General features: G+C 45.0%; 1 protein-coding gene across 4 annotated transcripts in view; it reads left to right on the top strand.

Moving 5' to 3' along the window:
* Nucleotides 1–8971: 8971 nt before the first annotated feature.
* YTHDC2 (YTH N6-methyladenosine RNA binding protein C2) overlaps nucleotides 8972–16451 on the top strand; it is a 34255-nt gene continuing 26775 nt past the window's right edge. For all 4 annotated transcript variants that reach the window (XM_035099961.3, XM_088652611.1, XM_035099960.3 and 1 more), the window contains exons 1-5: nucleotides 8972–9362; nucleotides 11829–11919; nucleotides 13336–13532; nucleotides 14848–15047; nucleotides 15695–15861. In XM_035099961.3, the coding sequence (XP_034955852.1) occupies nucleotides 9155–9362; nucleotides 11829–11919; nucleotides 13336–13532; nucleotides 14848–15047; nucleotides 15695–15861 (863 nt within the window). In that variant the 5' untranslated portion in view covers nucleotides 8972–9154. The remainder of the gene's footprint in view (nucleotides 9363–11828; nucleotides 11920–13335; nucleotides 13533–14847; nucleotides 15048–15694; nucleotides 15862–16451) is intronic.

Here is a 16451-nt window from a genome sequence, read left to right as displayed (position 1 = left end):
AAATAAAAACTTAGTTGGTCTTTAAGGTGCTGCTGGAAGGAATTTTTTTATTTTGATTCGAAACACAAACTCTCAAAGCGATCACAACCAAAGTGGCATCAGGAATATAAGTTACAGGTAGGTAGCCGTGTTGGTCTGACGTAGTCAAAACAAAATAAAAATAAAATTCCTTCCAGTAGCACCTTAGAGACCAACTAAGTTTGTCATAGGTATGAGTTTTTGTGTGTATGAGTGTTTCAGTGTATCTGAAGAAGTGTGCATGCACACGAAAGCTCATACTTATGACAAACCTAGTTGGTCTCTAGGGTGCTACTGGAAGGAATTTTATTTTTATTTTGTTCAGGAATATAAGTCATTCTTTACCTTCCCCGCATTTATTATTTGATTTATAATACTGTACTGCCCTTCATCATAAAATCTCAGGGCGGTTCACAGAATAAAATACTGGATAAAAACAAGTAAATACAGTAATTAAAAATAAAACAGCAAAAGAATAAGCCCCCTTCCCACACACCCCCAACCCCCTTCATGTGTAAGGTATCCCTTGCCAGGTAAGAATTGCTAGGGCAGTGGTTTTCAACCAGTGTGCTGTGGCACCCTGGGGTATACAAATGTGCATGTGTGTGCCAAACTGGATCTTGGACCTGGGTGAAATAAAACCTAGTCTCACCCCCTAGCCCCCTCCCCAGCCACCCCACCTTCCAGCCATGGGAGTGAAACTGGCTAGGACTGGAGCCAGGTTTTTCCCCTCCTACCCCTGCAGCCAGGAACCTGGCTTATTAGACTACGGCGTCGGTACAGTGTAAACATAACTTTTATATGCACTGGGAAATAAATAAAAATGTGTGATTACTTGCTTTATTGCAGTTGTGTGGAACCAAACTTGCAGTATCTCCAAGGTATGCCTGTATACCTACATCTTAGGACAGGGGTCACCAACCTAAGGCCCATGGGCCGGAAGCGGCCCCGCTTGCGCGCTGCACTAAACCGGCACAGTGTGGTGCGGGGACTCGCTTCCATGGTGCCGGAAATCGTGTCTGTGCAGACGCAGATGCCGGAAATTGCGGGTGCGGGCGCAATCCGGGCCACGGAGGGATCTCCGCGGGACCGATCTGGCCCAGGCAAGATAAACCTTGCTGACCCCTGATTTAGGATAACATGTCATGCATCTGTACTGTAATCCATGAAAGCTTTTGTCATTAAAAAAAGTTAGTCTTTAAGGTATAACAGGACTTGTTTTTGTAGCAAACTATGCATTTCTCCTTCAAGTCATATATTGGATGGATAATATTTCTCTAAAATTTCAAATAGATATGACAACATTTTATATTATTCTTGTTTGGCTACCAGGTGGTTTTAATTAGGTATTAGCAGCTGGCAAGCTGGACATCTGACTGGGACTGACTGTTGTCAAGGAAGCACAGCCTGGGCGATTGCTCTCTCCCTGCTGACTCTGCGTTACACCCCGGTGGAGGAATGCAGAAGCAGCAGGGAAGACGCACAGCATCAGAAGCAGAGTTCCCCCTCACTTGGGGCCTGCAGCAACCTGGCACTTGGCCTGGGTTTTGTTTACATTACTAAACATTTTCCTCAAGTACAAAAGTTTCCCCAGATCTCTTATTTGCTTCTTCTGCCAAGTCACTTTGCCTGATTCAGTTCTGTTTAGCGAAACATGTGCTAAACTGACCCAAAATAGTCACATCGAGTTTTCACAGGTCTAATTTCACTTAGTGTAAATCAGCCAAACCCCCATAAACACCTTTCGTATTCTGAAGTGGTGTCCACTCTCTCATCTCCAGCCAGCCAGAACCTGGTACATTTTATTTTCCTCAGGTCAGGCAAATTATTTATTTCCTGCCCTTCACCTTAAGCTCCCAGGGCAGATTACAACATTAAAACACGTTTAAAATAGTGTAAATCAACCTACAATCATAAAAAGAAGGGAGTCCTAAAAATATACACCTCAGGCGACAAAAGCCAGGGTAAAAAGATGTATATTCAGCATTTTCCGAAAGCTGTATAATGAAAGTGCCAGGTGCACCTGTGTGGGGAAGATGTTCCACAGTGCAGGGGCTTCCACAAAGAATGTCCTCTCCTGAGCCATCACCAACCTGAGTCTCTGAGGGCAGAGGAACTAGCAAGAGCCTCCCCTCTGCCAATTTTGTTGTACCTGTATAAGAGACAGGAGCATAGCTGCCAAGTTATCCCTTTTTTACAGGGATTTTCCCTTATGCTGAATAGGCTTCCTCGCGAGAAAAGCGAAAACTTGGCAGCCCATAACGTTTGACATACGCCAATGTATTAGAAATGACAAACAAGTGACTTGCTAACATCTTTGGTTTCTCTTTGATAGCACCATATTTTTAATTATACCCCAGAATTTGCCACCAAGTAGAATTCTACAAACTGCTATAAAATTAGGTAACAGAGCCATTTAAATTATGGGGATCCACCATATTGTGTGGCTGTTACCACACAAATAAATGCATTCAATTATTTAAAAATGATCCACAGATGGTATTTAACTCCTAATAGGTTGGCTAAGAACTACAAATCAGAATCAGAGACGTGCTGGAATTGTAAAGAAGTGGAGGGAACCTTTATTTTCATATGTGGTGGACATGTAAAAATGTAAAAGTAGATTGGGAAATTATTTATAATGAGTTGAAAAAAAATGTTTAAAATTACTCCCCCCCCAAAAAAAACAGAGTCCTTTTTATTGGGATTAACCCAGACAGAAATTCCTAGGTGTCAGAAAAATTTATTTATGTATGCTACAACTGCGGCCCATGTTTTGTTAGCCCCAAAATGGAAAGTGAGCGAGGTCCCAACTAAAGAGGATTGGCAAATTAAGTTGACAGAACTTAACACATAGAATAAGAGGGCAAGAATTACATATATTTAAAGAAGAGTGGAAAACATTTATTGAATATATGGAAAATAACTACCACAGCTGAAAATGTTGGCAACATTAATATAAATCCAACAGTGCAAATAATACTTGATATAAAAGTGGAAAACTGATTTGAATGGTTATTGCAAAATATGCAGGAATGTATGATGTGTAAAATGAACCATGGAAGGGGAATAAGGGAAGGGCTGGTGACATCTGGAGGAGGAGAATCCAGGGGTCAGAGGTGGGGAGAGGCCAACACTCAGTTGCGAGGACTTTCTGCCCCTTTGTTGCCAGATGTCACAGAACGGGAGGGGGAGCCATCTGAGTCAGCCTCTTCTTTGCCCATTGAGAGAGAAGTTATCATAGTAGCCAAGGGGGCCACTGGCCAATGGGTGGGGCTGTAGGGGGCAGAGGTGGCAGGAGAGGTCAGAGAGACTGACTCAGATCCAAAACACCTGCAGGAACGCACACTTGTAAGCAGGGCTGCCTTAAACATATGCGGCGCCGGGGTGCAAATATCTGCCCGGCGCTGCCCCCCCCAAGGCTGCCTAGTCCCAGGCGTGCAGGAGGGCGGAGCTGGCCGGCTGCCTCAGTGTCTTGCCGGCTCGGTCACCCCCAAACTCGCAGCGCAGAGCTGCCAACAGCAGAAGAGCCTGCCACAGCGCTCTGACCAACGGACGGGCTCTTCCCTGGACGCAACTCTTGGGCCCCGGACTTTCAGCCTGGTGCCCCTGAGAGCCCGGCACCCAGGTGCCCCGCACCCCTAGCGCCTATGGGTAAGCACAGTTTTCTTGCTTGGGGTGAGTACCGAGGGGTGTATCAAGTCTTGGAATAATGTATTGGCTACTGCCTAGCTATGCATCTTGGGACGTGGGTGGTGCTGTGGTCTAACCCACAGAGCCTAGGGCTTGCTGATCAGAAGATTGGCGGTTCGAATCCCCGCGACGTGGTGAGCTCCCATTGTTCTGTCCCAGCTCCTGCCAACCTAGCAGTTCCAAAGCACGACAAGTGCAAGTAGATAAATAGGTACCGCTCCGGAGGGAAGGTAAACAGCGTTTCCGTGCACTGCTCTGGTTCACCAGAAGCGGCTTTGTCATGCTGGCTACAGGACCGGGAAGCTGTCTGCAGACAAACGGCGGCTCCCTCAGCCTCTAGAGCGAGATGAGCGCCGCAACCCCAGAGTTGTCTGCGACTGGACCTAATGGTCAGGGGTACATTTACCTTTTTAGCTATGCATCTTATAACTTTGTTTACAGACTTCTAAACCTTGTGTCCTGAACTTTGGATTAAAGCTGAGACTGTGAATTAAACTTTTGGGTTCCTCCTAACAAACACACATTGATATACCACCTCCTTCCAAGTGCATGGCAATTGCAACCACCCTACATACCCTTGAGCTCACAGCCAGCATCTACACACCAAGGAACCATGCCACCAGATATGGGTCCATGGGAAATAAAGCTTTAATGTAAGCAGGTAGGTGGGCACACACCCAGGCCACCCAAGCACAGAAGTGTGCAGCAACAACAGCAGCCTGCTCCACTACCCACCACACACACCAATGTGGGACCTCTCCTCATGTGGTGACAAAGCCAGCACCACAACAGACACCAGGGACCTCTGTCTGTACTAGTGACGGTGGCAATGATGGCAGCAGCAAAGAGGTCCCCAATCACAACCATGGCCTCCACTGCATCCAACAGTCACTTCCCCACTGGGCAGCAATCCAGCCACCTGAAACACCTCACAAATGCCTTTCATTAAGCTACAGGCTATTTCCCAAGAAGTTTTAGAGATAATAATTAGACTGTGTGTAACAGCAAACAGGTTATCCCAGCACAGTTTCGCTACTACTGACATGGCATCATTATTGTTTTAATCCTTTGTTGCTGTGCATCACTGCATAGAAACACAGAACTGTAGAGCTGGAAGAGAACGTGAGGGTCTCTAGTCCAACCCCCTGAAATGCAGGAATCTTTTGCCCAACGTGGGGCTCGAACCTACAACCCTGAGGTTGAGTCTCACGCTCTACCAATTGAGCTATATGATCAAAATCAGATCTCTTCTCCTGCACATGTTCTTTAATTACATCCAGAAAGGGCCCCCAGTAATCTCCTGATTGCAATATATTTTCAGAGCACCTGCTTATTGGCAGTGATCACATCACCATATATTTAAAGCAGTGTGCCTTTCAACCAGTGTGCCGTGGCACCCTAGGGTGCCATGAAGGATGGTCAGGGTGCCGTAGACAACACTGGCCTCTGTCCCTCTTTCCTTCCCTCCCTCCTCTGATGCCCTCTCGGATCACTGCCTCCCAGAGGCTCGCATGGCTGTTTGTTGCAGCAGCCCTGGCTACAAGCTCCCCAGGCGAATGGTGCCTCTGGAGCTGGCTCCTGTGGGAAGAATACAGATTTGGGGATGGATGAGTTAAGTGAAAAAGATGACAAACTAGAGAGGGTTAAACCTCTCACTCTATGGGTAGTGAGGGAGGTTCATCCATGGACAAAGAGGTCAGCTGTGGAGGCAAAAAAAGAAACTGTAGCCTTTATGTAGATTCACATGTGACAACTACCTTTGTGTGCATTTTACTGTGATGTGGTTTTGTGAAGTCAAGACTAGTAGCTACTTCCCAGCCTGTGTGCAGATGTAATAGGCAATGATCTACATGTGGTTGCACAATATTTCCCATGTGTAAGTAATATTTACCTGAGGAAAACAAGATTTATAAAGGGTATTCCTGAGTTGCCTGCAGACAAAATTGGTCCTTAGTAGTGACACCAAGATAAGGGGTTAAGTTAATAGGGGATTTATAACATATGCTCTAAACTTGGACCCCTAACTGCACACATTTTATTATAAAAAGTAAAAATACTTTATAGTGTGGCATCCAAAAGCATACAGAAAGTTAAGGATGAAGCCTAAAAATCTCTCTTTCCAGGGTGTAAGCCCCATTGAATTCAATAGCTTACTTCAGAGTAGACATAGTTAGGATTGTGCTCTTGGTCTGTTTAAATCAAGGGAGAAGATGGATGAAAAGAGATCACACAGTGAACACAGCATGTGAGCACTTGAAAAACGGCTTCATGTTTCCAAATTGCAAAAAAGAGAAGATCAAAGACTTTTTAACATCTTTCAAAGCTTCGGTTACAGACATGGATTCATTTTTTATTGAGCTGGAGTTTATAGGTAACATGTTTATAGGTTTCAAAACTGCTCTGGCACAAGGTGGTTTGTCTATAAAACCTTTCAAGACACAGTGCAAAAGAAACTTGTTATTAATGAGCATTGGCGTGAGATGCTCACAGTTAACAGTATTAGTTACAGGTGGGTAGCCGTGTTGGTCTGACGCAATCAAAACAAAATAAAAAAATCCTTCCAGTAGCACCTTAGAGACCAACTAAGTTTGTCATAGGTATGAGCTTTTGTGTGCATGCACACTTCTTCAGATACACACGAAAGCTCATACCTACCCTGTTTCTCATATTTTAAGACATACCCATAAAATAAGCCATAGCAGGATTTTTAAGCATTCAAGGAATATAAGCCATACCCCGAAAATAAGACATAGTGATAGGCACAGTAGCAATGTCGGCTGCGGCAGGAGGAGGAGGAAAAAATAAGACATCCCTTGAAAATAAGCCATAGTGTGTTTTTTTGAGGAAAAAATAAATATAAGACATGTCTTATAATATGAGAAACACGGTATGACAAACTTAGTTGGTCTCTAAGGTGCTACTGGAAGGATTTTTTTTTTTGAGTTAACAGTATGTTTGTTTCTCTTATCATACTTTATTCCATACAAGTGAAATTTCCTAAGAGGTAAGTGGCATAGATTTAAAGAAGAAAGTAGGTGTCAAGAAATGTTGTTAATGCATTTCGGCTTCATTAACTACAAACCACAAAACCTGGGATCCCCTCCACACTGGTGCCAAAGTTTTGCAATTGTTTTGTGACATTTCACAGTGAAAAGCCCGCATTTTGCAGCGCTCCACACAGAAACAGAGTAATTGACACTCCAACCCGGGGGGGGGGGCACAGGGGCACCAAAAACCCAATGTCCGATTCTCCAAACTGCTGCCAAAACATCGGCAAAAGTCCTGCAGCAGCCTTTCGTGGCCAAAACCCCATGTTCTGCATCGGACCCCAAAACAGAGTACTAAGCACTCTAACCCGCATGGTCACAGGATCACCCAAAACCAGATGTCGTCCAATTCACTCCAAACTGGGGAGGTTGCCCTGATGCATCCCCAGCTGTTCCTTTTGGCTACCTGTGATATCACAAAAGAATACGGTGGCTGCATGGGAAAAGGCAATTATTACTGGGATGGGGAACAAATGGAAGAAGTTCAGAAGAAAGAGACTCAGGGAAAGCTAGGTGTTTAGATGTTTAGAGTTCAGTGTGAGCTATGATGAGCCACAAAGATTCATGTTTGACTCTCACTTCTGCTCACAATGAAAGGCCATTGGGGTGGGTGGGGAGTTGTTAGGAGACACCTATTTCCCTCGCAGAGCTACAATTCCCTGTGAGGAGAGTCTGACTGTTAAACCAGGCATCTCCAAACTTCGGCCCTCCAGATGTTTTGGACTACAATTCCCATCATCCCTGACCACTGGTCCTCTTAGCTAGGGATAATGGGAGTTGTAGGCCAAAACATCTGGAGGGCCACAGTTTGGGGATGCCTGTGTTAAACCATTCTGGAAACAGTAGCTTTGTGAAAGGAACAGGCATCTCCCTGAAGGGGTGCCAACTTGAATAAAATATGGGGGGTGGGGGGCAGGTATGTCCCACCCCTCATAATTGATCACGTGGTGCAGTGCACACACACCATTTGAATGGCAATGCCCATCAACTTTAAGGGGGCCTAGCCCATCAAATCTCTTTTGGGAGGTGAAGCCCCCTCGGCCCCTAGGAATTGGCTCCTATGGCACCCCCTTAAATTACAGTTCCCAGTGACTGTTGAAGAGCTGTAACATTGCTTTGAATGTACAATGCTGATACAACCCTACAATTGCTAGACTGGCACCACCATGTGGCAAATGTATACTATACAGCCAAACCGAGCGAGCCTCAAATCCCTTGTGCAGCGCTCACAGAACCAGAGGCGCTTCTGTTGCATGTGACAGCAGCATTGCTCCCAGCAGTGAACACACATTTTCATGTGTCCTATTGGTTACCTGCAGGCAGGAGCTGCAGTTTAGTTCCGACGCTTTAATTTCAGCAAGGGAAAATCTCACACTGCACACAGGGAGGCATTTCCGAACAGCCGCAGATGGAATTGGGCTGTGTGTGCAAAAAAAAAAAAAAAAAAAAAGCATGGTAAATAAATTTAGCTAAGTAAATAAAAAAAATGCTTAGCTAAAACTAGAAATTGGGCGCTTGGGGTCAAAAGGAAGCAAATTAACAACTGTTAATACTTTAAATCAGGTTTTCAACCTTTTTGAGTTCACAGCTTCCTTGACCAACTACATTCTTCCTACAGCACCCTGTGGGGCCCAGTTGTGTCACCCCTTTCCTGCAGAGCTGGCAGCCTCTCACCCTTTTCAAAGGGTGTTCCCTCAGCCTCCTCTCCTTGAGGATATGATCACTGTGTCAAGAAGCAGGTGCTCTGAAAATAGAATGCATTCAGGAGATTACTGGAGGCCCTTTCTGGATGTAATTAAAGAACACATGCAAGAGAAGAGATCTGATTTTGATCATATAGCTCAGTTGGTAGAGCATGAGACTCTTAATCTCAGGGCCGTGGGTTCGAGCCCCACGTTGGGCAAAAGATTCTTGCATTTCAGGGAGTTGGGCTAGAGACCCTCACTGCGCTAGACAGATGAGTATCAGTCTTGCTGCTCTCGCTCCCCCCCAACATCTGGCTACACCCTTGTTTTTTTGGTTCCCCCAGCTAGGAATGTAGGTGTACTTAGGACGGCTACAAGGCGTATAAAGAGAAATCAAGCCGCCCGGGTTGTCCTAACAGTATTGCCTCCAACGATAAACATAGGCTCGGCGTCCCAACCCCACAGACGCGCAACTTGCGTTTGGGCGCGCCCGCCCGCTCGTCTTTTCGCCGCCTCCTTTCCCCGCCCAGGAGCCCCTGACGTCATCGCGGCCCGCCTCAAGCCCTGCCCCTCGCTTCGTCCCCTCCCCCCGCCCCTCAGAGGAGGCGCGTCCTCCTTCCGCTTTCACTCTCGCGTACGGGGCGCCTCCGGCCTAGCCCGGCCCCCTCTAGCGGTGCCTCTGAGCCCGAGCTCCTCCTCAGCTTTCGGGGGATGTCGCGCCCGAGCAGCGTCTCCCCTCGGCCTCCCGGAGGCGGAGGCGGCGGCGGTCCTCCCAGCGGGGGCCCGTCCACCGCCGCCGCCTCGTCCTCGTCGTCCTGCTCCGGCCGGACCAAAGGGCTGAAGGACATTCGCATCGACGAGGAGGTGAAAATCGCCGTGAACATCGCTCTGGAGAGGTTCCGATATGGGGACCAGCGAGGTAACGGTTCCCCTTCCCCCGAGGGTGGACCTGAAAGCGGCCCCAGTCGAAAGAGGCGGGTTTGTTATGGTGGGTCTTTGCGGGTCAGGGCGCCGAAGGAGTCCAGGCAACCAGTTGTAGTCGATGACAGGGTTGCTTTTCAGAAATCCTATTAAATCCGAACTCTTTTTTTGTTTTGTTTTTTGCAGCCTTGTGCTGAGCATCACCTGCCAGCACTACCTCTGCTGCATCCCTGGTGAAGGCATATTAGTCTTAGATAGATACTGTAGTTTATTGTCATTGTACATAGTATAACGAAATTGAATGCCATCCCATAAAAAACAAAACAAAAACACAATTACAGCCACACACACACACACCCATCACAACTCCCCAAGATCATATTATTTAGTTACAGCATTTAAGATGGTTATAGCTCTTGGATAGAAACTGTTTTTTAATCTATTCGTTCTTGATTTAATTGTTCTGTATGTCTTGCCTGAAGACAACGGTGCAGTGATCTCGCTTTTGTATGTACCTGCCAACTCCTAGAGGCTATGGGGTCTTGCCCCCCCCCCAATGAAATATTTGAGGGGGCTGCCCCTCCCCCCCAATTGATGGGGTCAATTCAAATGGGGTCATTATTCAAATGGTGTCCGTGCACCATATGTGATCATGCTGGGTACGGCTTACTTGCCACCCCTCTATTTTATTCAAGTTGGCACCTCTGCCACAGACGTGGTGGCGTGGCTGTATGCATCCATAGCGAGCTGTCTTGCCACGGGGAGATCACCGTTCCCTCGTTTTCAGGGCTGTCTTAGTGGCTGGCAGCAACTCCGTGGACTAGGGAACTAATCTTCATCCTTTTCCAGTCTGGCACCCATCTTCAGTTCATATATCGCCCTTGCCCCCCAGATGTTGCTGGAGTTCAATTCATCGTCCCTGACGATACCGGTCATACTGGATTGGGTTGATGCAGAACTACAGGCCCCCATTGTCTACTATAGGGTGCAGTTTACCCCATTGGTCTCTTTAGTCCAGCGCTGCTATTTGAGATCCTTTCACTGGAGATGATGGGGATTGAACCGGGGATCCTGGGCATGCAATGCAGGAGATGTATCACTTATGTAGAAGAGGCCCTTCCCATATTTAAGTATGGCATATACCGTTTTTATCTGTAAGCTGACTTGAACTCCGTCAGGGGAAAAAGACAGAGTGTAAATGAAATAATAATACGGCATGCATATTTGCTTTTTCATGCACTTATATAGCAAAACCCAATGAATGGAGCTTGTTTGTCCTCTACCTCTGGACATACCGGAACAGCAGCTAATAGCTGTGGCTATTATCATAGCTTGTGGCAGTAACTTTCACACACTAATTGTTTTAAATTATGGTTTGTGTGACATATCTCCTTTGTTCCTTCTTCATCTTTCTTGATGATCAAATTCAATACATAGTGTGATGCTATTCATATCTACCCTGAAGTAAGCCTTATTACCCTTACCTCTCTCGCCCTCACCTCACCACTGTGATCCATGCGACAGTCACCTCCAGGCTTGATTATTGTAACTCACTCTACATGGGGCTGCCCTTGAAACTGACCAGAAACTCCAGCGGGTGCAGAATGCAGGTGCAGAAGACTCCTTATGGGGTTTTTGCCATGGGATCACATTCACCCAGTGCTATACCAGCTGCACTGGCTTATGGTGGAATACAGGATCAGGTTTAAGGTTATGGTTTTAACCTTTAAAGCCCTATACGGCCTAGGACCCTCTTACCTACAGGACCGCCTCCTGGTATGTCCCATGGAGGACCATACGGTCTACAAATAACAATACCCTGAAGATTCCGGGCCCCAGGGAGATTAGACTGGCCTTGACCAGAGCCAGGGCCTTTTTGGTCATGGCCCCGGCCTGGTGGAACGTTCTCTCACAAGAGACCAGGGCCTTGCAAGATTTGACATCTTTCCACAGGGCCTGCAAGACGGAGCTACTCCGCCAGGCCTTTGGTCAGGGTTCATTCTGACTCATTTTCTCTTTGTATAAGAACAAACATGAAGGAGGTTTCCCATCTTACTCACAGGTCTTTATAATACAGTATTCAGTGGAAACAGTTGGTCCTGGCGAGTATTAACCACTTTCAATTTTAACCTGAGGATTGTCATTTGTCCAGTTTTAACTTTAACTTTAATTAATTTTGGGATGCATTTGAATCAATTGATGGCTTGTTTTTATGCATATTGTATTATTTATATGATGTTAGCTGCTCTGAGCCTGGCTCGGGCCCGGTAGGGCGGGGTACAAATAAACATTTTGTTGTTGTTGTTGTTGAATTCAATGGGACTGAGTTCCAGGTGAGTGAGTGCAGTTCTTAGTTTATTGTCCTTAAATAGGCTTTGCTTGTTTATTCAGGGGTGATATATTTCTACTATTTAGACATAGTTGTATGTAGGCACATACAGTACGTGTATGCTTTCTCTTTCAGAAATGGAATTTCCTTCCTCCTTGACTAGTACTGAAAGAGCCTTCATTCATCGACTGAGTCAATCGCTTGGTTTGATTTCTAAAAGTAAAGGGTAAGTAAGTACCTTGCCAAAAATACTTACCCATGTGAATGGGAAAATGTGCATCTTTCTGGCACAGTTTTGTTTTTCAGTTTTGAGTAGTGTCTTGAGGTGGAATTCTTCCTGAGATATCTGTTGACACTGTTGCGGTGAGATATCTGTTGACACTGTTGGGGCAGATTCTTAATTTGGCCTTTCCCGATTACCTGTGATAAGTAGTTGTTCCTTTCAGGTGACCATATATGGCTCCCAAGTTTGGACTGTGTAGCTATTGCTGCAATAACTTTTCCTTCTGCATGCTACCTGCTTTGTAAGGCAGCAGAGATTGACTGCTGTAGCTATAATGCCACTGCTATACCAAAGTATTTGGAGCACACCAGGTTGAGGAAAGGCTGTGGCTTGCTCTGAGGGGCTAGGGTTCTTATATATTGGGCTACTAAACTGAGATATGATTGTCCCTAATGAGACTATTGTGTCAGACAGTGAAGAGATTTGAAACATACCTACTGGAGAACAAGACCCAACCAAATCAGGTTTGAAGTTAGATGTTTACTATGCCAAACATCTAACCAGGTGGGACCCAGGTGGTGCTGTGGTTAAACCACTGAGCCTAGAGCTTGCTGATCAGAAGGTCGGCGGTTCGAATCCCTGTGAAGGGGTGAGCTCCCGTTGCTTGGTCCCAGCTCCTGCCAACCTAGCAGTTCGAAAGCACGTCAAAATGCAAGTAGATAAATAGGAACCGCTACAGCGGGAAGGTAAACGGTGTTTCCATGTGCTGCTCTGGTTTGCCAGAAGCAGCTTTGTCATGCTGGCCACATGACCTGGAAGCTATACGCCGGCTCCCTCGGCCAATAATGCGAGATGAGCGCGCAACCCCAGAGTCGGTCACGACTGGACCTAATGGTCAGGGGTCCCTTTACCTTACCTTTATGCCAAACATTAAGCCATTTTGATACTTTGTCTTTATGCGGGTACAGTGGTACCTCGGGTTTCAGACGCTTCAGATTACAGACTCCACTAACCCAGAAATAGTATCTCGGGTTAAGAACTTTGCTTCAGGATGAGAACAGAAATCACATGGTGGTGGCACAGCAGCAGCGGGAGACCCCCATTAGCTAAAGTGGTACCTCAGGTTAAGAATGGACTTCTAGAACGAATTAAGTTCTTAACCTGAAGTACCACTGTACTTAAACCAAGATAAATCTAGGGCGTGTAGAATCTGAAACAATATTTCTGAGTCAGTGTAGCTGACACTGACTCGGAAAGCTAAGCAATGTGTTTAGAGTTTAATTCACGTATTTGGGGACTCCTAGCATATCTTAATGTTTTGAGAAAACTTCTTCACTGTGAGTCTTATAATTCATCTGTGTTTGTAAAGTTACTCCCGGTGCTGAATATGAAATGATTCTTCCTTTTTTTATTTTTTAGGAAAGGTGCAAGCAGATATTTAACTGTGAAGAAAAAAGATGGCTCAGAGTTGGCACATACAGTAATGACATGTAATTTGATTCCCAACACAAAACATGCTATTAGAAGCCTTGTACAGCGATTTCCAGTCACCAATAAAGAGCGCACCGAGCTTCTACCAAAGACAGAGAGAGGAAATGTTTTTGCTGTTGAAGCTGGTGTGTTGAGTATATTCTGTTAAGAAATATAATGGTGAATTGTGAAGGGAAAATGTATTGCATACCCCAAGCTATGCTTGGAAACTCTTGGAGGTCTATAGCGTATGTGTGTATATTGACACAATTACAGCTGCATAATGTTTTTGCAAATGGGGTTGTCATATAAGTGCTGGTGTGTTCATTGCATTTTGATGGTGCTGCAAGAGACTTGGCTTTTATGGCACTACCTTGCTGCCATTTTATTTTTGAAAAGCATTGCTAGGTGGAGAATGAAAGCTCTTCACCTTGCAAGCTGTGCATTCTGATAATATGAGATACACCTAAATGTGCACAACCATGCACTATCTTTTCAAATTAAAATGCGCAAAAATTGTGGCACATCAAACCAAAGGAGACCATGACTTGGTTCCCCTATGCCCCCTCTATTAACAGAAGGCACTCATGGGAGGACAAGCCATTTTTGCCAGTTCAGTATTCCCAGGCAGCCTCTTGTATTATTTCCCACACTGTTTCTGGCAAGTCCCCCAGCCCTACCAAGCAGATTTTGAGGAAGGAATTTGAGGTGAACGTCCTACCTTTCCTGTCTGTAAGCCAGGAGTATTCTGTAAGCAGATATGGATATTGGGTGGACAATCAAAAAATGTAAACAAAGAGACAGATACAGGGCTCTTCCTGTGATGCTTCCAAAGCAATTTTATACTTGTCTAGCCGTGTAAAAAGATAATTTTCTCTCTAGAAAACATGCATTTCTTCTTACGGTAGACTGAAGCTCAATGGTATGATCTACGGTTTTGCTGTGTTATGGAGCACTGTGGGATGCTGTGCTAAAGCCATTTCAACCCCACCAAACCATATGCATGGAAAAAGATTGGGAAATTGTGTGGTTCAGTGACCAATGAAGAAATAGCCTAACAAGACTAACAAGAACAGTCATTAACAGCTTTCAGTAAGGACCAAAGTTTGTGACATGCTATGTCGCAGATGTTCAGAGCAGCCACAGCAGCACTAATTGTTGTGCGGCTGCTAAACTGCAACCTTAAGTTTGGCTGTAAACATGAGCAAAGCTAAATGTGTAAGTGAAGCATACCATTTCTAAAGATAAAAGCCTTGTTTGTGCTTAGGGTTGAGCACTCCCCAACCCCTGTGTAGTGATATAATTATGCGCTGTTAGCACGGTTGTTTACTTCCCCCTCCCCCAAACTAATCTTGATTAGTTTGGTAGGAAGTATTCAATTTTACATACTTAAAGACTGGGCGCACATCTGTTTAAATTAATAGCAAGTTTGGTGTAGTCATCACTTTTGTCTTTTCTTAGAGAATAGAGAAATGAGCAAAACAAGTGGGCGACTTAACAATGGCATTCCTCAAATCCCAGTGAAACGGGGAGAATCTGAATTTGATTCGTTTCGGCAGTCTCTACCAGTTTATGAGAAGCAGGATGAAATTGTTAGAATTATTAAAGAAAATAAAGTTATTTTGATTGTGGGGGAAACTGGATCAGGAAAAACTACTCAGGTATGTATTCTATCAGAATTTGAAATGGAAAGATCTTTTGAATTGCATATTTTCAAATTCCAAAATAGTTTACATCTCAAGTATTTAGTTTTGTCTACTAATGGAAATACACTTTCATTTTGATGGCTTTTTTTTCTGGTTCCTTATAAAGTGTTTCAACAACTTTGATTTCCTATGCATTTTACTACTGAAGCATCTTTTTGCAGAAAACTAATATCTACTTGGGACACTTGGAGTGGGTTTGGCTGGACCACATTCTCAGTTGGTGATAATAAATTGTGTCCTGGTTCACATGTCATCCTAAATTAAAATATTGCTGAGCAGGACTCCTTGAGCATGTGGGCTCCCAGAGAAGAGCTTGAGCTGTATTGCTCTTGCCTGGTCCAAGGTTTGGTCTAGTATGCCATCTGAACAGGTGCTTGTGATTAAGTTCTCTCTTCACCCACCAGGAGCTGTAACCAAAAGTCCTGGTTTGAACAAGATACTGAGTCAGCCTTTGGCTTTGATTGGCATGGCATAGCAGCATAAAGAACCTCTTCTTCAGTAGCCTGCACAGATTGGCTCAGTATGATGTGTGAACTGGGCCTCTTGTGAGGAGGGTGCAGATTACAAATTTTTCAACACTAATCTAAAATCTCTGTGTTCAGATTCCCCAGTTTCTACTTGATGACTGCTACAAAAATGGAATACCATGTCGCATATTTTGCACTCAGCCAAGACGTTTGGCAGCAATTGCTGTGGCTGAAAGGGTTGCTGCTGAAAGAAGAGAGAAGATTGGGCAGACGATTGGCTATCAAATCCGATTGGAAAGCAGGTCCTGCCAATATTGCTTGTAGTTTTGGATAGAAAGTGTTTTGGAAATATTTAGAAAAATGTGTGACAATGGAGCAGAAACGTATTACAGTCATACCTTGGAAGTCGAACGGAATCTGTTCCGGAAGTCTGTTTGACTTCCAAAACGTTCGGAAACCACTTCCGGTTTTTCAATCGTTCAGGAGCCGGAACGTTTGACTCCCAAGGGCGTTTGGTAGCCGAGATATGACTCTACTTGCAAATACAAGTTTAACGGAGTAATTACCTGCTCCCTCTGTTCTTTGCGGCCCTTCCTTTCAGAGGTAAGGCAGGTAGCCATGAGGGGCTCCAGACATGGCTGCTATGCTGTTTTGCACAGCTCACCTCTGATGGCACCTGCAATTTCTTTATGAACTTCCTCAAAAGTCAAAGCCATCCGCTGAGTCTCTGCATTGGGTGAAGACCTCTTTGTCAAGGTCTTTTAGCCTCCTCCCTTTGCTTTGCTGTTTTAGTAACATTTCCTGCTTTTTCTATTGATTGTTTTAATTGAAAGCCATGCTGAAACTTGTGAAGTTGAAGGAGTGGGGTATTTTAAATAAAAAAATTAAATGT

Source organism: Zootoca vivipara, chromosome 10, assembly GCF_965207765.1.
Source record: "Zootoca vivipara chromosome 10, rZooViv2.hap1.1, whole genome shotgun sequence".
Lineage (NCBI taxonomy): Eukaryota > Metazoa > Chordata > Lepidosauria > Squamata > Lacertidae > Zootoca > Zootoca vivipara.
This window is presented reverse-complemented; position numbering and strand designations above follow the sequence as displayed.